General features: G+C 43.3%; 1 protein-coding gene across 1 annotated transcript in view; it reads right to left on the bottom strand.

The window, feature by feature from the left end:
• Positions 1 to 25801, bottom strand: part of LARP7 (La ribonucleoprotein 7, transcriptional regulator) — a 1030416-nt gene that overhangs the window by 789111 nt on the left and 215504 nt on the right. Inside the window, exon 5 of the mRNA XM_044061552.1 lies at positions 23482 to 23590. Coding sequence (XP_043917487.1) covers positions 23482 to 23590 — 109 coding nt within the window. The remainder of the gene's footprint in view (positions 1 to 23481; positions 23591 to 25801) is intronic.

The following is a 25801-nucleotide window of genomic DNA, read 5'->3' as shown; positions in this document are numbered from 1 at the left end:
CTGAAGTAATTGCTAGGAGCAGAGCGGTTTTCCATGATAAGAACTTTAGATCTGCAGTAGCAGCTGGTTCAAATAGAGGCAGGGTGAGCTTTTCCAACACGTAAGTGAGGTCCCATGAAGGTATTGGTGATCTTCTGGGAGGCATTTTTGGCTCCTCTAAGATATTGCTTTAGTAAAGGATGAGAAAAGATTGGTGGCTCTGTATTGCAATGAGCCGAAATGGCAGAGGCATGGATTTTTATTGATGAGAAAGATAGGCCGTTGTCAAGCATCTCGGTCAAGTAATGTAATATCTGAGGAATATTTGGTTTTGCTGTATCAATTCCTTGTGCTTGATTCCAAGCACAGAATCTCTTCCATTTATCAGCATATGATTTTCTAGTACTAGGCCTTCTGGTTTCCAAAATGACATCCATCACAGCCTTACTGAGAGGTGTTGTTTGCATAACTACATGATCAGTCATGCTGCCAGGTTCAGTGTTTGGAGCGGATTGTGCAGGATCTGATTGTTTTGCTGGGACAGTAATTGAGGTCTTTGAGGTACGGTCCAAGATGGGTATTAAGATAAGTTCCTTAGGACTGGGTACCAGTATTGGCGGGGCCAGTCCGGGGCAATTAGTATCATCTTTGGTTTCTCTTGTCTGACTTTTAGTAGGTTCTTGGGAAGAGGAGGCAGAGGAGGAAAGGCGTAAACTGATAGCTTTTTCCAACTGAAGGATAGGGCGTCCACTTTCCATGCTTGTCTGTGATAAGTCCTTGTGCAGAATCTTTTCAATTGATAATTGTGAGGAAAAGCAAATAGATCTATGTCCGGGCTCCCCCATTTGTTTGTTATCATGCTGAAGACTTGTGGCTCTAGATTCCACTCGTGAGGGTCCATAAGGTTTCTGCTTAAATCGTCTGCCAGAGCATTTTGTTTTCCTGGCAAGAATTGAGCTTGAAGATGTACTTGGTAAGTCAAAGCTGTGTCCCACAGTGCCATGGCTAGTCTGCAAAGGGGGTATGAGTGCGTGCCCCCCTGCTTGTTTATACACCACATAACCATGGTGTTGTCCGTCTTTATCGGTAGTTGTCCTGGATGAAGTAAGTCCTTGAAGGCTGTCAGGGCATTTTGAACAGCTAACATCTCTTTTAGGTTGATATGCAGATGCATTTGTTTTGGGGTCCATATGCCCTGAATGCATCTTCTCGTCAGGTGGGCCCCCCATGCATAATCTGATGCATCTGTTAAGGTATCGCTGGCAGGGTTAGAGTGAAGGCCCATCCCATGTTTTGGTAACATGCCTTTGCCCACCATAGAAACTCCTGTTGTAGGCAGGGAATGACAGGAATCATTGTTTCCTGACTGTGACAATGTTGACTCCATAAACTTTTTAGGTACCACTGAAGTTTCCTCATATGCAGTCTTGCATATGGAATCAGCAGAATGCAGGATGCCATGAACCCCAAAGCTTGCAGAGTTTATCTTGCAGATAACTGGGTTTTTGTTGCCATCAGTTTGAAGTAAGTAGTTAGTTGCCTTTGTCTGGCGTGAGGAAAACCATCTGAGCAGTTGTATTCAAGCTTGCACCCAGGAATGTTATCTATTGAGAGGGTATCAGTTGTGATTTCTTTTCGTTTATTGTGTACCCTAGGCATGTTAGAAGCCTTTTCACAAATGCCAGGTGTTGAAGAAAAATGTCCTTGCTCTCTGCTTGAATAAGACAGTCGTCCAAGTAAGGACATATTTGTATACTTCTTTGTCTGCAAAAAGCAATTACTGGTGCCAGGCACTTTGTAAAGACCCTGGGCGCAGTAGATAAGCCAAAGGGCAGTGCAGAGAATTGGTAATGCATTAAGCCAGCCTTGAAACGGAGGTATCTTCTGCACGATTCCCTTATTGGGACATGCAGGTATGCCTCTTTTAGGTCTAATATCACCAGCGAAGCATTCTTGCCCAGCATGGGCAGAAGCTGCTGCAAAGTTGGCATTTTGAATTTTGGAATGTCCAGGAATGTGTTCAAAATTGCTAAATCCAGTACTGGCCTCCAGGCCTTGTCCTTTTTGGGTACCAAGAACAGTCTTGAGTAAAAACCTTGTCCTTTTTCCTGTTCTGGTACTGGATGAACAGCCCCCATATCCATGAGAGACGTAACCTGTTTCTGTGCCTCTGCCCATTGATTTTTGCCAGATCCGGCCAACCGTTTGCCATTGGCAGAGTATGGAAATGGAATCTGTGTCCCTGTGATACTATGTTTAGCACCCATTTGTCCTGGGTTATTAACTGCCAATTTTGAGCAAAAAGTGCTAATTTTCCTCTAAGGGTGCTGCCAAAAGTTAAGTGCTTGGTGATGGCAGAGGGAAGTCATTGGGACTGTTTTCTGTAGGGCTGCGCTTTATCTCCTCCAGATATGGAGGTAGAAGCACCCCGTTGCTTTGACCTGTAAAAATCTTGTGCCTGGTATCTAGAACTTTTAGGGCATCTGGATTTGCCCCTTTGAGCTCTGTCGGACACAGGAAAGGACCATTTTTTTGTAGGCCAGTGTCTACTGAATCTTGGTGGCTGCACTTGTAAGAAGTCTTTTACAGTTTGCATAGACTTCGCTTTGTCTTCCATTTTCTTTAAAACGTTGTCTGCCAAACAGAGTATCATGCTGTAAAGGTTCATCCAGTAATTTAGCTTTAGCATGATCAGGCAAATTTTTCTCTTTTAGTCAGGCATGCCTCCTAATCACAGATCCAGTAACTGTGGCCCTGCAGGATGCCTCTAAGGAATCAAAACCACATTGCAAAGTATGCTTTCTCACTTGTTCAGCTGCATACAATAAGTCCTGCAATTCTTTATTTTCTGCACATTCAGAAATCAACATCATTTTCCCATAACATCCCATAACATGTTCTTGATACTTGAGCATATGAAACTGGCAGTTTAAGGCCCTAATTGCCAAGGCTGCAGATGTATAAACTTTCTTTCCCCATCCATCCAGTGCCCTTGAATCTCTGTCAGAAGTGGTAGGATTTTTTGCTGTTGAGGCCTTAATTCCCTTTGGACCTTGTGAAATAGTTTCAGGGTCAGCAGCAGGGTTTCTAAATAAAAATTTGTGTGAGTCAGGGACCCTGTATTATCTGTCAGGCTTGCTGGGAGCCGGAGGTAAGGAGTCAGAAGTCAAGCTTGACTCCGAAAACACATCATCCACAATGTCTAAAACAGGGGGTATGGCTAAAGGCCTATGCTGAGGAAGAAGGAAATCCCTGAGCCTCATTTCTGATTCTGAGAAATCTTGACTTTCCCAGTGAAAATACTCCCTCAAAGTATGCAAGGTTTCTCCAAATGAATAATCCTCAGGAGGTGATGCAGACGGGATATATTCCTCTGCATCGGGATCCTCATAAGGAGGAATAGATAATTCCTGATCAGTAGAGGAATCAGAAGAAATAGAAACCGGATCTGAAGATTCATAATCAGTATCTTGCCTAGGTCTCTTATCAGGATGGGGTTGGGAACCCCTGATCACGGTAATTAGGTCTTCAACCATTTTGATCATCTGTTTTTTAGGCACAGCGACCTGTGCATGTGGCTCATGCGTCGGTGTTTTAGCTTTAGAAGTTGCTTTTATCTTTGGTTTTGCAGCTGTCATCGGTTTTATATAAAAATGTTGAGGCCTGAATACACCCTCAGAAGCCGGTGCCTGCTCAGCGGCTCCGGACCCATCCGAGGGAGAGACATCCGTGGGTACAATACTTTGAGTATCTTCCGGCGTGCCGGACTCCACATGGGTCTCGGTAGGGCCCTGCGACTAGAAAGTAGCGGGTATCAGGGGCTGCGAAAGCACCTCACTGAGTACCGGCAAACCGTTGACTGGCTTAGGAGAAGCTTTGTCGGTTCTGGACCTCGACGGTCTGTCTCTGTCCTTTTCTTTGCGTTTTTTGTGTACTCCGATAGTCGAATTGCTATCCGACGACATTTCAGGGTAGTTAAATCCGTTTCCAAAATATTTTGAGGCAAAAATATACCGATGCTTAATAGTGCATTGGTTAAATCTAGCACAAAACCGACAGCCAGGCACGTTGTGATCAGGGCCTAGGCAAGGAATACAGTATAAATGGAAATCCTTATGAGGTATTTGCTTCCCACAAGTAATACAATTATTAACTTTTTCTGACATCGGAATGGAGCAAGAAAAAAGTTTCCCCAACGGGGTACTTAGCTTTAGTGAAGGCTTCAGTTCTGAAACTCGAAAATTTTAGGAGTCGGCTGACCGGCACTTGCGAACTACTTCTGCTTCGGGCACCGTGTGGCAAGAAAGACTAAAGAAAATGGCGTTGGCTGCTTGTTTTATACCCCTGATGACCTGACGTCATGGAAGAGGCGACAGCAACCGACGCAGGACCCAAGACTTTGGAATTCAATCCTTATGAGGTATTTGCTTCCCACAAGTAATACAATTATTAACTTTTTCTGACATCGGAATGGAGCAAGAAAAAAGTTTCCCCAACGGGGTACTTAGCTTTAGTGAAGGCTTCAGTTCTGAAACTCGAAAATTTTAGGAGTCGGCTGACTGGCACTTGCGAACTACTTCTGCTTCGGGCACCGCGTGGCAAGAAAGACTAAAGAAAATGGCGTTGGCTGCTTGTTTTATACCCCTGACGACCTGACGTCATGGAACATTGTGGATGATGTGACATGCATCTGGAGCGTTTCTCCCCGGGCCTCCGCTGAAAACAGGCTCTGTGGAACCTAGTCGGACATTCCCAGTCAACAAATGTTAAATAAATAAAAAATAAATAAATAAATAAAATTCAGGTCGACTGAGGGCAACCTGCCAGCAGATTACCCAAATGTAATGACTGCAACAGTGAAACACAAAGAACATTTTAAGTTTCCAGGCATTTGCGTCTACACAAGGCAGTGCTAACCATCATTGTGCAACGGGCAGCTATTCGCAAATGTGAGGATTAAATACAGGCGAAATGCAACAGTTTTATGACAAAACTGCCAATGGGAAAGCTCCAAAATGAGCCTTTCTCCAACAATCCCCAACTCAGATGGAACCTGAGCTACCCACTTCTGTCACAAGGGTGCAGGGAGTTCCTCAATGTAAGACGGCTGGTTTAGAGCACAGTGATACCAAACAGTCATAGAAGACTAAAAGCATGAGACACTACCAAGAAGTCATCTGGAAACAGACACACCAGACGAGCTGGTTGAAGATGGTGAGGTCATAATGGAGGAGAAACCACCCATCCCCACTGAGATGTGAAGGCAAGACAAACTCTCACCCATAGCCAATAAATGGCAGCCTCAATGGCCCCTTTCTGCAGTAATGTCAGGCCCTATCAAGAGCTGTACTGTGAGAAATGCTTCTCTAGGACAGCTCATAATGGGAAATGGCCCGAATGCTCCAGGTTGTAGTGAAGAGTGGCAATTTCTAGAATCCACTGGTCTTTTGTTATGGCTCTCCAAGGCAGAATTAAGTTGGAGAATAATACATCCATGGTTACACCCAGGCTGAATGAGGACTGCTACATTACTGTAGAACTGATTAACTATGTAACAATGAGTTGATCTTGCAGTATAGAGTACTCTAAGAAAACTATGAGAGCTTTCCACTGGACATTCTGTACAATGATTAGAAACCCTTAACAGTGAATCACAGCTGTAATGGGTGAGATTGCAGATGTTAAGTAGTACTTAAAAGACCCTACCAATCTGCAATATACTGCATGCTCAGTGCTACCTGCACAGATGACTGAATTTCTTCTTGCGTGAAGTCAGGGAAAAAAAAAAGTCATCTATTGTAATTAAGAAGCAGCACCGAATATTAACAGTTTCTGAAAAATAAAAATAAAGAGTAAGACACACAAGAAAATAAAAAAAATATTTTTTTTGTTAATTTAGGCTGGAGATGACTCATTAGTAGATTCCAAGTGCTAATATCGTCTACACTAACAGTACACATTTAGAAACAAGTGCAAAGTACTTTTATCTATCTTGAGATGAAGGATGCAGTCTCTGCGTCCAACGTCATTCCACTGCAGGGGTGAGTACTGATGAAAAGAGCCAATTTGAAAGCAGATAAGAACACAAAATAGACTGTCATTACCTGTAAAAAAAATGCACACCTGCATGCCATCACTGCAAGATAATAAATAAAAAACAATGAAATGCAAACTACAGCAAGAATTACTATATCTATGCTGACATGCACTATAGTAAATGTTAAAACTCTCCATGTCTATACTTTCTGTACATCAAACCTGCAATAAATGGTAAACTTCTATTCTGCATTCCTGTTAGCAGCTAGCACCATCACTCAATGATCACGGCTTTACCTTTTTAGCATCACCGTTCAACGGTGACAACATTAACTTGTCAGAGGCAGACAGCGGCATGGATGGCCACCTGCATGTGAAATTCTGTTCCACAAAAATACAACCATATGGGATATCACCCTTAAATGATGGAAAAATAACCAGAAACACTCCAAGGTAGCTGTGTGCTCAAGTCTCATGAAGTACAGTTGTTTAAGTAACTTCCTGTAACAGCAGATGTTCATATAGATCACTTTTGCAGCATTTAACAACACCATAGATCTTGCCAGTCTACAAAGCACAGGCATCTTCCTTGTGCACTGTACATCCACCTTTAACAAGACCAAATGTGGCAGTATAAGAGGAACATTTGAACACTTCAAAAGTCAAAGCTTTCTTGCAAGCATGTAGAAGGCCACAGCCCATAGCTCTAAGATGTCTTGGAAGAAAAAAACTGTATAAGGATAGGGTAAACAAACAATGAAGGATACCCTTGCCCCACCAAAGAAAGCAATTTTATGTACAAGTGATCTACCTGAATATCTACTGTTACAGTAAGTTACCTTCACACTGTATTATGTTCTTCAAAAGATTACTGTTGCAATATTTATCACAGACGGGACAACAACCAAACCTTAAGATGAGAGGATGAAAGGAGCTGAACCAGTGTCCAAAATGCCCTACAGACCAACATTTGCAAACTCACTCCTGAAACTGATTAGAAAAAGTCTGTCCCTTCTTATCATAAAATACAAAAAGTTGATTAGTTTTCTCCAAACAGAATATGAGCTACCTATGAACATCAAGGCTATAAAGAATTCTTTCTCCCTTATTTTGTGGTTTAGGAAAAAAAGCAGGGTGCTGATGGTTTGATTAAATGTAAATTCAGAAACCATTTTTGGCATAAAGGAAGGACTGGTTCCAAGACTCACCCTGCCCTTGTAAAAGGCCAAGAAATGTTGAACAGACATAAGAGCCTGTAATACAGATATACACTTACCAGAAGTTATGGCTTCCAAGAAAATAGTCTTCCAAGTGAAGAACAGAAAAACCTGGCTGCAGGTTTAAAGGGAAGTTGTGTTAGCTTTTCTAAAACAAAACTGAAATCTCAAACAGGCGCCACCTGTTTTTGTGGTCTAATATGCAAAACTCCGTTTAGAAACCATTAGATTAAAAAAATAAATAAATAAATAAAGAAACAAATGGCCAAAAGATTTGCCATATATACTGAATTGTACACTAGGGTAGCAGTGAGGCATTCACAGATACTGAAGAAATAGGGGAGACCCTGCTTCAGATGGCACCAAAGTGAAAATCATTGCACTTTAAGTAAGATTTAATTAAGATTTTCTAGAAACAGGTTTCTTTGTTTCTCTAAATACTTGTAGCATGTTCGCAAAACAAAGGTGCCTAAAAATAATAAAAAATCTATCATCCAAAGTGTTAAGCTCAGTGTTTGAATGTCTGTATGAACTGGAGATCTCCCAACCTGTATGAGTAAATCCACCCTGTGAGGAAGTTTCTGGTGACTGCCCTTGGCCAAATGCATAAGAAGACAAAACCCAGTGTTGCTTGGGCCAAAAGGGGGTAATCAGTAACGCATTTAGTTGGTCCTTAATCATCTGTTTGAGATGAGAGGAAAGGGGAAAAACATATAAATATCCCTGTCCGGGAAACTGAAAACATGTCCATCCAGACCTCTTTTCAAGGTGCCCTGAAGTACAACTGTTTTAGCAGTCTGTTGAAATGGGTGGCAAACAAATCCATCTGAGGGATTCCCCACTCACGGTACAGTTGCAGGAAGGCTTCCAGTGTAACATCCACTTGTGAGAGTCTGTCCTGATGAATCTGCAACTGTATTCTGCTTTGAAGGAATGCATGGTTCCTATAAATAAAGGCTGTTTGAATGGCCATATCCCAGGGAATCATAGCTAGTCTTGGGGGGGTGGGTTAGATCTTGTTCCCCCTTGTTTGCTTATATACCACATCACTGTGGCATTACCATTCACCACTTGTACTGTACCTGGAAGTCCACAGCTAGTTTAAAATTTCAGATCATTGATGACAGTCATCATCTCTGAGACTGAAGTGTTTGCATCCAAAATTCAGCTCCCAAATTCCCTGTACTCTGAAGCCTTGGCAGACAGCACCTCAAGTATGAACCGAAGCACTGGTGGTCACAGCTGGAGAAGGAAAAGGAGATTTTTACACTGAATAAAACCTATCTGATCCAACAAAGCAGTACATTCATAAAACTGAGAAATACAATCCCATGAAAAGACAGAGGATGGCAATGTCAGGTCCAGAGTGAGTTGAAGAACCACTGAATCTTTCTCGTATTAAGTTTTGCATGAAGAACCATCAGAATGGATGATGGTGTGAACCCATATCCCTTAGAAATTCCCTCCAAGTAGTTAACTGATACCATGAGAATGTGAGGAAATACGAATGGAAAGTTTGTATCTTTTCTGGTGGAAGAAAACAGGCAAATGCCTAAGAGGCATCCCAGGAATATAATACCATAGGTTGGTTTGTAAGGATTTTTTTTCTTTTTAAGTTCAGGGTGACTTCTAGAAGTTGGAAAAGGTTCATTGCGGATTTTAAGGCTGTTAGAGCTTCCTCGCTGGTTGGAGCTGCAATCCAGCAACTGTCCAGACAAGGAAAAATGTGCAAGTCTTAAAGTCTGCACTAACACATTGCTCAGGCAAGACATCTGGTAAAAACTCTTGGGGTGATGGATAACCTAAAGGACAAAGATGTAAACTGAGAATGCATCCTCAGAGATCTGTAACTCTTGTGAATGGTAATGTGAAAATAAGCATTTTTTGTGTCTAGAGTGATCAAAAAGGATAAAGGAGAAAGAAGAGGAAATGATGTTTAGAGTCAACATTCTGAAGCTTGAAACAAGCAAAAAAGGTTCAGTATGGGTATCTCTAGGACAGGCCTCCAGGTACCCTCTTTTCTGGATTCCAGAGGAAAAGTCTTGAGTGTACACATTTTCCCCACTGATCTGCAGGTACTAGTTCTTTCACGCTCTGAAGCAGCAAGTCTAAAATGCTTGGCAGAATCAGTTAGAAATGATCTTTGGGAGTCTGGGTAACTCCTGAAGGAGTGGAGAAATTTGCCCATTGAAGTCTGCAGTCTTTTAATATTATTATGTCCATTACCTACGTGTCTGTGGTTATGGACTGCCATGCAGGAAAGGAAAGAGAAAAGTTTCATTACAATTTTCTGAAGGCTGGGGTAGGGAATTTCTAGCATGAAAAGTCAGACGTTTTTCTTTGAGAATTGGATATTTGTGATCTGTTAGACTTCATTTAGAAGTCCTCTTGCTGTTTTTTAAACTGTTCTTTGCCAGATTTTTGCTATCTTGAATTTTTTCAGGCTTAAGAATAAAAGGAAAGGGGAAGATGATAACTGCCTTGAAACCTAGAAACTGGAGAGAGGGAAAAGCTATTTAACTCCTCTACATTTCCCCCACTTTCTTCTAACGGAGTGGAAACATTTCTCGAATAAAAAGTTCTTGCCCAAAGGGACATTTAATAGTAGAAATTTAGCATCTACTGGGAAAGACTGCAATTTTAACCAAGCATACCTTCTCATAACAGTGTCAAGTAGCAGCTGTTTACAGGAAGCATCCATGACATCATAGCCATATTTAACAGTATGCTGCTTGGGAGGCAGAATTATGCTATGTCCATTAAATTAGACTTTACTTCAGAATTAGGAAGATTTGCCATTGTTGTCATGTTTCGCAGAACACAGAAGGAAGCTAATGTTGAGTTGGCAATTGATAGCTGTAAAAGCTAAGGTGGCAGTTGCATACATTTTTTTGCCATTCCTGTCAAGGGTTCTACTGTCCTTATCATTAGGAATGGATTAGACGAAGGAAAGGTTCGGATTCTTTCGTCAGGGTCCACAGAAATGACAGCAGGATCAGCAATAGGATTTTTGTGTACATGCTTATCGGTATCAGGATCTCTGCAGAATTTGTCAGGCTTCTAAGGAGCAGGGGACTGGGACAAAGGGAACAATGAATCCGCTGAAAAAAAGAAGTTATGTCTTACCATGACATTCCATCTGTGTTGTAGATCTTCATTCATTCATTACTGTTAGGACTTCGGTTCCGTCCCTGGAACCAACACGGCCGTCACAAAGCTCGCGACAACCAAAAACTCTCAGCTAAGTCCTACTCACAATGCCCCTCTCAGTCTCTTCAGATAGAGTTTGCCCACCCTTATACTATAAGGAGGTTAATAATAAAAAAAGGAGGCTCTGTCTGAGCAGATACCCTAAGAAATAAGGTAATCCAAAGTCCACCAGGAGTCTAGGCAGGGGGAAGGAGGGTGAGAAGTAAGGAATGAATGAAGACCTACAACACAGATGGAATGTTATGGTAAGACATAACTTCTTTACCTGATGTTGTAAATCTTCATTCATTCCTTACTGTTAGGACAGAGTCCCCAGCTACTTCTAGTCCTGGGTGGCCCTAAGGAAGGATATTCCTGAGCACCATAGAACCAAAGGATGGTCTTCCCCTGGAGGCCAAATCCAATTTGTAATGAGTGATAAAGGTAGATATCGTCCATAGAGTCTCTGGAATGAAAGGCCACTGAGGTTGCTATCGATCTAGTTGAGTGAGCCTTTATTTTGGAAGGCAAGGACATTTTGTTTTGTTGGTAGATGAAAGTAATTGTGTTTCTGAGTCAAGAAGATAATGTCATTTTGGAAACAGGCTTACACAGCCTGGGACCTGCAAATGGTACAAACAATTGATAGTCTTCCTAAGAGATTTTGTTCTAAGTAAAAACAAAGTTGCCTATGAACATCAAGGGTATGTAGAAGGTACTCCCCTTTATTTGAATGATGGGGGAAGAAAACAGGTAGGTCAACAGATTGGTTGATGGAAAAAAGTACAGTTGTGTACACTTACCATAAATGTAGATGTTCGAGTGTCTTCACTGTTGCAGTCATCACTGTCGGGTTCTTCCTGCCGGCAGGCAGCCCTCGGTCGGCCAGAATCCCAAAGTCTGGGTCCGGCGTCGGCTGTTCAGTCATGCTCCCTGACGTCAGAGTGCCAGGAGTACAAAGCTGCCAGCCAACGCCATGTTTTCCAGTTTTTCTTGCCCCAGATGTCAGGTGCCCAAAAGTGAAGGCCAATAGTAAAACAAAAATGTAACATTCAACAAACCCCATACCCTGTAGCAAATACACCTCAGACGAAGGGTGAAGTAGGAAACCACACTAATAAAAGTATAAGAGGTGACAGGAGGGAGGGTAACCCAGAATGCAAAAGTGAAGACACTCGAACATCTACATTTATAGTAAGTGTACACAACTGTACTATGTTCATCGTGTTTCACTGTTGCAGTCATCACTGTAGGGTTGAATCCCAAAGCTGAGATAAAGGGTGGTGGTTATAGAGTAGAAGGGGCGGTTAGAAGGCCCTGCAAGACTGCAGAAGCAAAGCCTGCCCTAGACTTAGAGTAAAGAGGGAGATTCTAGTGCTTAGAGAAAGTATGCACTAAACTCCAAGTTGCAGCTTCCAAAATATCTTTGGTAGGTACTCCCCTGAGAAAGGCAGCTGAAGTTGCAGCAGCTCTGGTAGAGTGAGTCGTAATTTTTCCTGGGATTTGCTTTCCATGATGAGAGTAACAAAATCTGATTCCATGAGCAATCCATTTAGAAATGGTCTGTTTTGAAATAGCTTTGCCTTGGGAATTTGTTGCATAAGAAACAAACAGTTGCTCTGTTTTCCTGATATCCTTGGTTCTGTCCAGGTAAAAACGAAGTTGCCTGTGTACATCCAAGGAATGCAAGATCCTTTCCCCCTTATTTTGTGGATTAGTGAAAAAAGTTGGCAGGTGAATAGTTTGATTTAAAGCCACTTTGGAAACCACTTTAGGCATGAAATTAGGATTAGTCCTTAAAGACACCCTGTCTTGGTGAAAAATAATATAAGGTTCCACAGCCATGAGTGCTTGTAACTCCGAGACTCTCCTGGCTGAAGTCAAAGCTAATAGGACAGCTGTCTTCCATGATAAATACTTAATATCAGATGTGGCAGCAGGCTCAAAAGGAGGCAGAGTGAGTTTTTCCAGAACATAGTTGAGGTCCCAGGCAGGTATGGGTGGTGTCCTAGGGGGCCTTAAATTCTTTGCTCCTCTGAGATATTGTTTCAGAAGTGGATGCGAAAAGATTGGAGGATCTGTATTGTAACGTGCAGAGATAGGTCAGGCATGTATTTTTATGGAGGAGAAGGATAAACCCTTATGCAGCATGTCTGTCAGGTAATGTAAAATCAATGGGATGTTAGGAATGAGAGGATCCGAATCCTGAGTATGCATCCAGGTGCGAAATCTCTTCCATTTACCTGCGTAAGATTTTCTAGTGCTAGGCCGTCTGGCTTCTAAGATGACATCCATGACCTGTTTGGGAAGGGTAGGATTAATCATAGACCCTGAATTTGCCAGGCTGAGAGTTTTGATATGAGAGTGCAGAACCTGGCCCTGGTGTTGGAACAAATGATTTGGAATCTGAGGTAAAATCCAAGGAGGCTCCTGGGATGGATTCATCAGTGTTGAGTACCAAAATTGACAAGGCCAATTTGGGGCCAGTAAAATCATCTTGGGTTTGTCCTGCTTGATCTTTAATAACACCCGTGGAAGAAGAGGTAGTGGAGGAAAGGCATACTCCAAGAGGTTTCTCCAACTGAATGAGACAGCATCCACTTTCCATGCTAGTTTGTGAAATGTCCTTGTGCAAAAAATCTGTAACTGGTGGTTGAGGGGGGATGCAAATAGATATATGTCTGGGCAGCCCCAGGCTTCTGTAATCATGTTGAATATTTGGGTGTCTAGCATCCACTCGTGTGGGTCTGACAGGTTCCTGCTCAGGCTGTCTGTCAGAATATTTTGTTTCTCTGGCAGGAACTGAGCTTGTAGATCCACTTTGCAAGCTAGAGCTGTGTTCCATAGAGTCATGGCTAGTCTGCAAAGGGGGTAGGAGTGTGAACCCCCTTGCTTGCTTATGTACCACATAACTGTGGTGTTGTCTGTCCGTATCAGTACTTGTCCTGGCTGTAGAAGATCCCTGAAAGCCAAGAGGGCATTCTGTACAGCTAACATCTCCTTTAAACTGATATGTAGGTGCTTCTGATCCTCTGTCCAAAAATTTTGCAGGCCTTCCCCCCCTGCAAGTGGGCTCCCCATGCATAATCCGAGGCGTCCGTGGTTAACACTTGGCTGGCTGGAGGCAGACTGAAGGGTTTCCCTTTGTTGTGCAGACATGCCATGGTCCACCAATGGAATTCCTTTTGTAGGCAAGGCAAGACAGCAATCTGTGTGTCTAGACTGTGGCAATGCTGGGACTATACACTTTTTAGGTACCATTGTATTATTCTCATATGTAGTCTTGCATTTGGTATGAGAAGGATGCAGGAGGCCATGTAACCCAAAGCCTGCAGGAATTTCCTTGCAGTTAGCTGAGACATTAACGCCAAGGTTTTGAAAGTTGAAGCCAGCTGTAGTTGTTTTTCGGATGTCAGGAATGCCATCTGGGTTGTTGTGTTTAGAAGAGCACCCAGAAAAGTTATCTGTTGTGTGGGTGTCAAATTTGACTTTTTTATGTTCACAGTGAATCCCAGGTACTTGAGTAGATTTTGAACAAATTCCAGGTGCTGGAGTAAGACATCCTTGCTGTCTGCTTGAATAAAGCAGTCGTCCAGATAAGGGTAAATTTGAATTCCCTTGAGCCTGCAATAAGCTACTACTGGTGACAGGCACTTGGTGAAGACCCTGGGCGCAGTAGACAAGCCAAAGGGCAGCGCAGAGAATTGGTAATGTTTCGAGACGGCCTTGAACCCGAGGTATTTTCTGCACTCCTGTCCGATAATGATGTGTAGGTAAGCCTCCTTTAAATCCAATGTCACCATTCATGCATTTTTGCTCAACATTGGCAGGAGCTGCTGCAGAGTAAGCATCTTGAACTTTGGTATGTCCAGGAAAGTATTTAAGACTGACAGATCCAGGATGGGTCTCCATGAATTTTGTTTTCTGGGAACTAGAAAGAGCCTTGAGTAAAAGCCCTGCCCAGTCTCTGATTGTGGAACCAGTTCTATGGCCCTCATAGCCATAAGGGATCCACCTGGTTTAATGCCTCTGCCCATTGGTGTTTTGGTAGGTCTGGCCATCCGTTTGGTTTTGGCAAGGTATGAAAGTGGAATTTGTAACCTCTTGAAACTACATCCAGAACCCACTTGTCTTGGGTTATGCAAGTCCAATTTTGTTGAAAGAGAGAGAGAGAGTTTTCCTCCTAGAGGGGCTTCCAGGAGAGAAGTTCCTGGAGCCATGCAGGGGGAGTCATTGAACCTGTTTTCTATAAGATTGAGGTCTGTCCTCTCCACCCCTGGGGGTGGAAGCACTCCACTATCTAGGTCTGTAAGAGGTCTGTGGTTGGGCCCTCCCTCTGGAGCACCTATATCTACCCCTCTGAGGCCTGTCCGAGCTGGGAAAGGACCAATTTTTAGTTGGCCAATTTCTGCTAAATCTTGGGGGCTGAACTTGTAAGAAATCCTTAACCGTTTGCATGGATTTTGCCTTATCCTCCATTTTCTTTATCACCTCTTCAGCCTTAGGCCCAAACAAAACATTATGCTGAACAGGAGCATCCTGTAACTTTGCTTTCACTTGATCAGTTAAGTTTTGTTCCTTTAACCAAGCATGCCTTCTAATGACTGTGCCAGTGGCAGCCGCCCTGCATGAAGCCTCCAAGGCATCAAAACCACAGTGTAAGCCATGCTTCCCCACTTGCTCAGTAGCATGCATCAAATCATATCATGTAATTCCTTATTATCTGCACATGTAGAAATGGTACCTAGCTTTTGTTTCATAACAGACAGCAGGAATTGCTGATATTTTAGCATATGGAATTGACAATTTAAAGCCCTAATAGATAAAGTAGCAGAAGTGTACACTTTTTTGCCCCATCTCTCCAAAGCTCTACAAACCTTATCTGTCGGAATAGGGTTTTTAGCAGAGGCGGCCTTAACACCCTTAGGACCCTGAGAAATTGTTTCTGGACCAGCAGCAGGATTTTTGTAAAGGAACTGGTGGGAGTCAGGGACCCTGTAATATCTGTCAGGCTTAGCAGGGGCTGGAGGAAAGGAGTCAGGAGTTAAATTAGCCTCAGAAAAAGCATCATCCACAATATCCAAAATAGGAGGAATAGCCAGGGGTCTATGTTGGGGAAGAAGAAGGAAACTCCTAAGCCTCCTCTTAGATTCAGAGTACTGTCCTTTCCAGTGAAAATGTTCCCTCGTGTCATGTAAAGTTTCCCCAAAAGAAAAATCTTCACGGGGAGAAGCTGATGGAATGGATTCCACAGCATCAGAATCCTCATAAGGAGGGAAAGTATATTCCTGTTCAGAAAAAGACACTGAAGAAATAGATGCCTGATCAGAGGATTCATAATCCAATTCTTGCCTTGGCCTTTTGTCTGGAGGGGGATGTGAACCCCTAATCATGGTTAGTAAGTCCTCCGCCATTTTAAGCAGCTGTTTCTGAGATTTGGGTCCCAGATCAGAAGAGGCCTGGGCTGGTGTCTTTGATTTAGAAGGAGTCTTCGCCTTTGTCTTTGGCTTTGCCTTTATCAGAAGCTGTGTAGGCCTGAAAACCCCCTCGGAAGCTGGTACCTGCACAGCAGCTCCGGACCCATCCGAGGGAGCATTGTCCGAAGGTCCTGCAGCTGGAGTACTCAAAGGCCTAGTTGGCTCCTCGTGGGAGTCCGTTTCGGCAATCGGTTCTGAAATGGCCGACGACAGGGGCTGCGAAAGTGCCTCACTGACGACGGCCGGACCTGTAGCTGGCTCTGCTTGTAAACCGTTGTCTGATTTGGACCTCGAAGGCCTGTCCTTATCCTTGCGTCGTTTGTGAACTCCGGTAGTTGGAAGCGTGTCCGACAACATTTTATAATTAAATCGCCTGCCAAAGTACTGAAAAGCAAAAATCGTACCTCCGCTTAATAGTACGTTGGTTAAATCTAGCACAAAACCGACAACTAGCTACGTCGTGGTCAGGGCCTAAACAAGGAATAAAGTAAGAGTGGAAATCCTTATGAGGTATTTGCTTCTCACAAGAAATACAATTATTAACTTTTTCTGACATCGGACTGGAGCAAGAAAAAAGTTTCCCCAACGGGGTACTTAGCTTTGAGAAGAAGTCAGTCTTCGGACTGAAGCACGAAAAAATATCAGGAGTCAGCTGACCGGCACTTGCGAACTGCTTCCACCGCACGGCAAGAAAGACTGGAGAACATGGCATCGGCTGGCAGCCTTGTACTCCTGGCGCTCTGACGTCAGGGAGCATGACTTAATAGCCGACGCCGGACACGGACTTTGTGATTCTGGCCGACCGAGGGCTGCCTGCCGGCAGGAAGAACCTGACAGTGATGACTGCAACAGTGAAACACGATGAATATCCAAAATGACCTTGGGCAAAAAGGAGGGTTAGTACGGAGAGAAACTCTATCCTTGTGGAAAATCAAATACGGTCTCAACACTCAAAGCCTGCAACTCAGAAACTCTTCTCGCTGAGGTAACAGCTACTAGGAGTAGGGTTTTCCAGGACGAAAATTTCATATCACATGAATCAGAAGGCTCAAAAGGAGGACTTGTTAATGACTGAAGCACTAACATCAAGTCCCATGGTTCTATAGGGAGCTTGACAGGAGGTTTAATGTGTAATACTCCTTCCATGAAGGTTTTGCACAGTCGGTGTGACATAACTGAAGAACTGTCGATTCCACTATGAAAATTTGCAATAGCTGCTAAGTGTACTGTAATCGTCAATGCTGAAGCTCCAGCGTGTAACAGGGTAGTGAGATATTCTAGGGTCTTTTGAATAGGCATGGAGAAGGGATCCATGTTTTGTTCTTTGGCCCATATAGAGAACCTAGTCCACTTACTGAAATAAATTTTTCTGGTGGATGATCTGTGTGAAGCCAGGAAAATCTCGTGAACAGGGGATGAAATATCAGGTAGCCTGGCCATCATTGGAAGTGGAGAAACCAAGTTGTGAGTTTGAGACTGTGGAGACTGAGGTGAATCAATCCCTGAGGGTGAGTCATCAGTCCTTGGGATTAATCCAGGATTCATGGGCTGTGGATCAGGTGAGGCCATAGGAAAGGAAACCAGACGTGACGGGGCCAATAAGGGGCAATGAGGATCACTTAGCTTCTCAACCTTCGAGCTTTCTGTAGAAATTTTGGGATTAGGGGAAACAGGGGAAAGTAAACCCGGGGGCCAATCGTGTATCAGAGCATCCCTCGGTGACTCCCCCTGAGGGGGGAACAGGGCAAAGTGGCTTCTGCATTTGTTATTTAGGGGTGAACACATCGCAGCAAAGCCTGCCCCAGTGACGGAAGATTTGAGCCGCTATAATTGGGTTGAGGGACCACTCGTGAGGCATCAATATGTTCCGGCTCAGACTGTCTGCAATCAGACTGGAGCTCCCAATTCTCATGGCTTCCCAACACAGGGGGTAAGACCTGGTTCCGCCTTGTTTATTAATGTACCAGATGACTGACATGTTGTCGGATTGAATCGCAATGGTTCTGGGAGGAAGGGATGTGTGGAGCGCTAATAACGCTAAGAGAATTGCCCTCAATTCCAGGACATTTATGGGCAAATTAGCCTCTATGGGGGACCAAGTGCCTTGGACCGCCCTTCCCTGGAAATGACCCACCCCCACCCTAACAGGGAAGCATCCATGGTCACCGTGGCCCTGGGCTGGGGGAGACAGAACTGTTGACGACAAAGATTTGTTTCTGGCTTCATCCACCATAGCATTTCTTTCTTGCAAAGGGTTGTAAGGCGTATCATGTGGTCAAGTGGGTGGGTTAAGATCGACCATTGTGAATAAAGGAGCCACTGTAGTAGTCTCATATGCAACCTTGTCAGGGGTACTAAGGTAATGGCTGCTGCCACAGAGCCTAATAGTTGTAGTACGAGACGTGCTGGTTCAAATGTCTGTGGGAGGAGGACTTGAATTTGGTTTCTTATTTTTGAAAGCCTGTGAGGAGGAAGGGAAAGCTTGGCAGGGCATTGTGTCGAAGATCGCTCCAATGAACTCCAGTGTTCTTGTTGGAGACATGTTTGATCTCCCCATATTGCTCGTGATACCTAGGTGAAGAGCAAGGCCTTGAGTGTAGGAGAGACTGAGAAGGTTCCTGGTAGTGGTGGTGAGGAGCCAATCGTCTAGATAAGGAAACACCTGGAATCCTTGTAGTTGGAGATGAGCTACTACGACTGCCATACATTTGGTAAACACTCTGGGGGCTGTCGAGAGACCAAAGGGCAGTACCCTGAACTGGTAGTGATTGGCTCCCAGCCAGAAGCGAAGAAACCTCAGGAAGCATTTGTCCATCTTTATGTGGTAATACGCATCCTGAAGGTCTATACAGCACATCCAGTTTGTCCTTCCCCAGAAAGGGGAGAATGGACTGCACTGTGACCATCCAAAATTTTTGAGGTTTGATGAATTTGTTCAGTATGCTGGGATTCAGTATCAGTCTCCAGTCCCCTGTCTTTTAAGCACTAAAAATAACCTTGAGTAAAACCTGGATCCTATTTGGTCTGGTGGGACTGGTTGGATGACTCTTTTTTTTTTTTTAGCAGCTTTTAGATTTCCAAGGCTGCGGCATCCCTCTGATCAGGTGGAACATCGGGGATTCGCTTTAAGGGTCTGGGAGTGACATCAAATGGGATATGATAGTCTCTGGATATTATTCGCTGCACCCATGAATCAGTTATTATGAGTTGCCAGGCTTATTGGTGCAGAGAAAATTGTCCCTCGACTGCTTCCAGAGGAAAGAAACAGACCGCTGTTCAGGAACACTGGAAGGGTCTGCCAGAGAATGAGTCCCTTGCGCCCTGGTTGAGTGGACCCCCTCACCCCCCCAAAAGGGACATCTTCCAGATGAGTTGCCCCTTCTGTCCTGGGGGGGGGGGGTACGCTCATCACTAGTGTCACGAAAAGATCCCTGGGACTTATTGAACCACAGTTTTCCTCCCCTCTGAATCCTGCAGTAGTATTTCTGGGGGTGGGGGTGGAAAAATGTATGCCCACGGCAGACAAGGTATTTCTGTCTTTCTCACTGTGTGACAGTGTGTCTCTTTCTTTTGGACCAAAGAGGGAAGATTCGTCAACAGGCGTGTTGACAAGGGAAGATTTGAAAGGGTCCACGAAGTCACACAAACGCATCCAAGCATGCCATCTCATGACGATGCCTGATGTGGCTGCTCGAGCTACTTCCTCGATGGAGTGAGAAATCAAGTGCATCGAGGAGTTAGAGATGGATTCTAGGGTAGCTAGCTGTGAGGCAACAGTATCACGTACCTCCTCAGGCAATACCCCTGCCAAAGCAGCAGGCATTTCTGAAATTAGGTCTCTTTGGAGGCGAGTAAAGTGCGCCACATAATTCAGTGAATGAATGGCAAAGGTCGCTGAAGCAAAGGTCCGCTTCCCTAGTCTATCCATAGCCCGAGACTTCTTGTTCGGGGGATGAACAGTGGAACTATCTTCTGCAGTTCCCTCTTAGTGGCTGCCACCACGATCATGGAATCTACTACCAGCTGCTTGGACCAGCTGGGTTGGTCTTCAAGTGTGGACAAAATTTTATCGGGCCTCCAGGGGACAGGTTCTATGTTGTCTTGGGACTTCCATGCATGCTGCACGATAAGCTTAATGAGCTCATCTGCAGGTGGGGTCACCCAGGAAGTAGATGGCCAGGCATGGAAAGAATGCAAGAACACCAATTCCTCTGAAGAAGGGTTGGACGATTTCTAATCTCTCCTCTGTTTGAGGATCTCGAGAATGTCTCTAAATGAGACGTCTTCCAGGGGAGACTGTGGGGACCTTTCTCCCTCATTGTAATCAGTGTCTTCGGTGATGGATTCCTCAGGGAACTAGAGATGCTTCCTCTTGCAAAGTTTCTTCCGGGGTGGCTCCCCAGTGGGGTCCTCTGAGGAGGACTCCGGAGAAAGGACTCCATTCAAGGGAAGATCTTGCGGCTCCCGTGTCAGAGATCCCACAGTAGGGGGTTGGGAAAGCTGCATGCTGGGGGGGGGTTCAGGTTTCAATGCTAATGGTGCCATCTGAGAGCCTAAAGAAGTGAGGACCCTCTCCATCGCTTGGAAAGCAGGCCTGCTGTAAGAAGGATGGGAGCCTGGAACTGAGAGAGACAACCTCAGAACCAGGGTCATATCCCACCCAAATGAGCCCACCTCTGGGCGAGGAGCTCCGAGAGGACCGGTAGCTGCCGGTGCAGAACTGTAGACTGCGCCATAGAAAGAATCGGTGTCGACCTAGAAGTCACAGTGCCGACAGCCCAATCACTGCTCTGAGGGTGCGGCAGCTCTGAAGGAGTCGTGGCACCAAGAGTTATCGGAACAGACAAGGAAGCCTCCATTGTCGGAGCAGAGACAGAGTGCAGCGGGATGGACATCGGTACCGAAGAATCCGAAACCTGAGAGGAGGTTGGAAGAGGACAAACATGTGAATATGCTGGGAAAGCTTCCATTCCAAGAGGGAGGGAAGACCTAGTTGGGGTCTGTAAGCCTCTAGCTGCCAAAAGCCGGTCCACAACCCTCACTACATCCTGTTCCAAGACACTCCTGGTGGATCTGACGGATGCTGCCAATGGAGATTCAGGTTCTTTCAATAAAAAGGCTAAATTGCTGCACCAAAAAAGGGTCATAAGATGGAGAATACCTTGTTCTGGCAAGGGGTTCAATCCTTTGGACCTCAGATGTCATCATAGGTGGAGCCACGTAAGACATCGGTACCATGGCTGGGGATGGCACCGATGCTGGTACAGGAGTAGTAGCCTGTGCTAAGATCAAGGTCGGCACTGAGGGAGATGGCACAGACACTGGTGCTGGAGCTGTCTGCGCCGACGGTGCCTAAGAAGTTTGTTGTCGATTTGATTTCGAAGATGGAGATGTCGAGTACTGAGTGACTCCATTTTTCTTTATGTTTTTCCTTACGTTTTTTGATATTCTTTGGATTAGGAGGTGGTGAGACCTCCGTCCCAGAAAGAGCCTCAGAGAAGGGTGTTTTCAACATACCCTTCAAGATGAGTTTGTTTTTGCATTCAGCTAAGGTATGGTTGCTGAAACCAGAGCAGATATTTCAAGACACATTAACATGGTCAACGCCCAAACAATAAACACATTGGGCGTGACCGTCTGAGTTGGGCATCTTATGCCCACACTTACCACACTGCTTAAAACCAAGTTTAGTTTTATCAGAAATCATGAAAAAAAAACAGTATATTACCAAAATCACAACTAACAAGAAAACAACAGTAGAGTTATAGTAAGTAAAAGAGGACTTTTATTTTTAAACAAACAGAAAGAAAGAGCATCAACAACAATACTAAGAAATACCACAAGCGGTAAGGGAAAGGGCCTACCAAAGGTAGAAGAGAGGGACAGTACCAACGATGGTAAGAAAGAAACTACCAAAGGTAGAGGGTAGGTTTTTGACAAGAAAATATAAGAAATTAAGGACGAGAAAGGCTAAGAGAAATAAATCACTAGAAGGTAATTGTATAGATAAACCACAAAAACACTACACTCAGCTTGAGAGAAAGGTTTGGCATGTCTGACGAGGAACGCGGCAAACGAGATCTGGAGAGACTATGAGAGGGGCACTGTGGGTAGGACTCAGAGTTTTTGGCTGGTGCAAGCTTGTTAACGGCCGTGTCGGTTCCGAGGACGGAACCAAAGTCCTAACAGTAAGGAATGAATGAAGATTTACATCATCAGATGGCATCTTCTTGTGCCCTCAAAACTACAGGGACAGCCACAAACTTACTAGTATCCATGTTCACAAGTTCAAAGTATTCTTAATGGGAGTCAAGAACCTCTTCATCATCTCATTTAAAAAAGTCACCCATTTCAGCATTAGTGTTTCCAAAAGAAATTTCCTCATTAGGAGAATATGAGGACAAAGCATCATCAACCTTGGACTCAAAACCACAAAGGGAGGTAATTTGAGAGGTATACTCAAAGGCTTTCTTGGTCAGAACCAGACAAATCTTTTTTTCACCAAACAAAGTAGGAACTCTCTTCCTCTTTAAAGGAGTAGAGATTGAGGAAGACTGAATTGCTTTAAGGAGACCTTGAGCAAAACTGAACCAGTAATCTTTAATAGCTTTCTGATTAGTATGGGCAGAAAGCAGAAAAATATGTTTAGTCTTTTGGGAATGGTTTCTAGTAGTATCCAGGCATATACAGTCCAAAACAGAAGCCATGGGTCTGACCTCAATAAATGAGCCATGTCTGGCCTCCTTTTTTTTGTGTTCTCCCACACTAAAAGTTGCTAGATACTTCAATAACCCTCAAATATCAGTCTAGGTTCTCCATCCTGACTATCACAGCTGTACATTTGGTCTTATGGAATCTGCTGGTATCCTGAACCACAGTTGCCTTGAAAGGGAAGCATTAGAGGGCCCAGGAGACACAGATGGAGGATTCAAGGACTTAGCAGTGAAACCAATGAGTATGGATGACTAGAAACAATGCTGACAGATGTTGCATATGTGGATTAATGGCAAAAAAGATTTGTGTTTTGTAGCGTCCATACATCCCTCTTATAGTGGCACATCTGTCTGTGCTAAGGGCAGATATATAGAAAGTGCCTAAGCTTTGTAGACTGGTCAGAAATACAATATCTTTGCCTGCACACATCCCATCTGTGATGAATATTGCAACAGTGATCTTATAAACAATGTCTATTACCCTTTAATGCCCAAAGATACTTATGCTCCAAGATGGGAACATTTGGCCACCTACAATAAATGTCTATAAAAATGAAAACTATGATTTGTGAGTGCTGATCTTATTTTCATGAATACAGCACGTATCATGGATAAATGTGCTAGTACTTCAGCCTATACAAGATTTAGATGGTTGTTCCATCAAACAAAGTCAAAATCAAAGAAATCATTCAGCAATGAAAGCAAACAGGTTTTCACTCTATAGTGGTAGCCAAAAAAGGATTAAACTATGTCTCACCTAAAGCCAATAACAAAGCAAAATAAGCCATGTAACTGCTTACAGAAAGACTAACAACAATAATAAAAAAATCAGATATAATACTCTTTTGACTGTGCCCACGTATCACCTACCAGCAATGTTACAGTCACTTGTGTCGAGTGCTGGAACAGGTTTACTTTTTATTGTTTTGGGAAATATCCCAGGTTTTCTTGGTGCATCCTCTGGAGGATTATTTAACAACTGAAAAACATACAAACATAATTGAAAGAGTAAGCTTGAATCTTTCCTGAATTTCCTGCAGTTACATCTACATAATATTAAAACAAAACCTTCAAAATCTTGCAAAATAATATGCAAGCAAATCAACTTTGTAATGTTACAAAACTATGTTATATAACTAAATGCCCCCGTCGCAACTAGTAATGCACTAGCCTTTGGTGTGGAAAGTCACCTGTTCTATTCCCCACACCAGGTAGGATTGCTGACACTAGAGTGCAGCAAAAGTAGGGTGCTGCACTCCTGAGTGTGTCGTACTATGGAACAGAGGCCCCATCTGCTTGAGTTAGTTGCAGTTCAAGTAGATGTTAATGATCCCATGGCACCTGTCGAACAGTAGGGGTTACTTTATTATATAAACACTTTTCATACTTTCTTTCATTATTTCCACATTCATTACATTTATACTTATCATATTTTATACATCACAAAGTACATGACAGGTTTATCTTCCTAAATACATGTAAAACCCATTGCATCTCTCCATCCTTTCCACCACAACCATTTCTATCACATATTGCTGCCTCTACATCTTCTTTTGTTTTGCAGCAATTCTTCATATCTTTTCTATAAACACCAAACAGCCATGACCAAAACATCTCATTTTTCAATTAACTTTTCACCCAACCTTATATTTCCATACAAACACCATGCCCATCTCAATGTTTTTAAATATCTTCCAGACAAACATATTTCAATAATGTCCAAAAACCTTCATTTTTCTTACAGTCCAAAAATGATGTTGTGATGTCTCTTCAGTATTACAGCTATTACACATTATTTGTTCTACTTCATGCTACTTTTCAATAACAGTTTGTCCAATAAGAAATGCCACAGAAAATCATTTGCTTCAAAAAAAATCTTTACTGCCTTTTCCTTCTTGTTTTTTTTTTTCTTTATTGCACTCACTTCCCCTCCCATTTTTCCTAAGGATCAATATAGTTTGCTTTCACTATTTTTATATCATTCTTTCTTTTCCATTGCTACTTAATTTAAATTAAATTTCTACAGCTTTACTTTACTTTCATATTTCGTCTATTCAAAACCTTGTATTTCTCTTTTCCTTTTCTTATCACATTCCATCCATGTACCTTTATATTTTTCAAATAAAAAAAATCATAGCATTGTCTTTTCTCAGACACCTTTTTAGCACCCAAACTAAATTTATTGGCACTAAAAAAATTGGATTTATTCAAGTCAAACCTCTGCTTTCTTTTACATTATAAACTATCTTTTGACTGGATTCAACCTTGTTCCCCACAGAAAACCAAAAGATACCCAATAATTCAGTTTCCATACACTTGGAAACATATACACACCCACCAGGATTTAAGAAATTCTGCTTAGGCATGTACATGCATCAATGTACACGGCCACGGTCCCCCCTTGGCAGTGCGCCATGCATACTTAATGATGGTGGGCTGCCAAAGGACAGCCAAGGAACACGGATATTGAATCAGTGCTGTCTGATTTTTTTTTTTTTTTTAATGCATGTTTGTGTGGCGTGGAGCGCAGCAATGCAAAGCTATGCTCACATGTAGACAGCTGATAACTGTCAGACATCTAAAAATAGAAACCTGATGAAATTAATAAGCATAATGACATTTTATGTTTTTTGTTTTCATTTGGCATTTGCGCAGCATGGAGTGCAGCTAAGCTGAGCGGATCTCATACATACATGGCAGACATCTGCCATACATCTAAAAATAGAAACCTGGTGTATTTATTTATTTATTTATTTATTGGTGTGTTTAAGCGTGTTTGCATGGTGCGGTGCTCAGCACTGCTAACAGGCAGCTCAGTGGTATATGTGAATGTATACTGGACTGAATATCCACATAGCTTAATGGGTAGAGTTACGGCTGTATGTGTAGTAGGTCCAGGGTTTGAATACATGGAAGTCAGAAGTTGCCTATATTTTTGTTGCACATGTTTTGGACAAAATTTTAAAATATGGCTCTGCTGCTCTCTGCTAAGCACTGCTCATTCATGCTAAGCACCGCATAAACATGTTAATGGCTGCTAATGTTTGGCGGTGCTCAGCTTCACTAAAACCATGACTGTGTGTGTCTGCACACTGCTCATCTCTGCTTGGCTGGTTTGTGTGCTAAGCAATGCAGCTCTTTTTTGAATGTTGCTCAGTGACGTGTAAGGGCAGGAAAACAGCCTATATAA

Source organism: Protopterus annectens, chromosome 2.part0 (genome assembly GCF_019279795.1).
Source record: "Protopterus annectens isolate FY-2018-M chromosome 2.part0, PAN1.0, whole genome shotgun sequence".
Taxonomy (NCBI): Eukaryota; Metazoa; Chordata; order Ceratodontiformes; family Protopteridae; genus Protopterus; species Protopterus annectens.
Note: the sequence above shows the minus strand (reverse complement) of the source record. Positions and strands in the feature narration are given on the sequence as shown.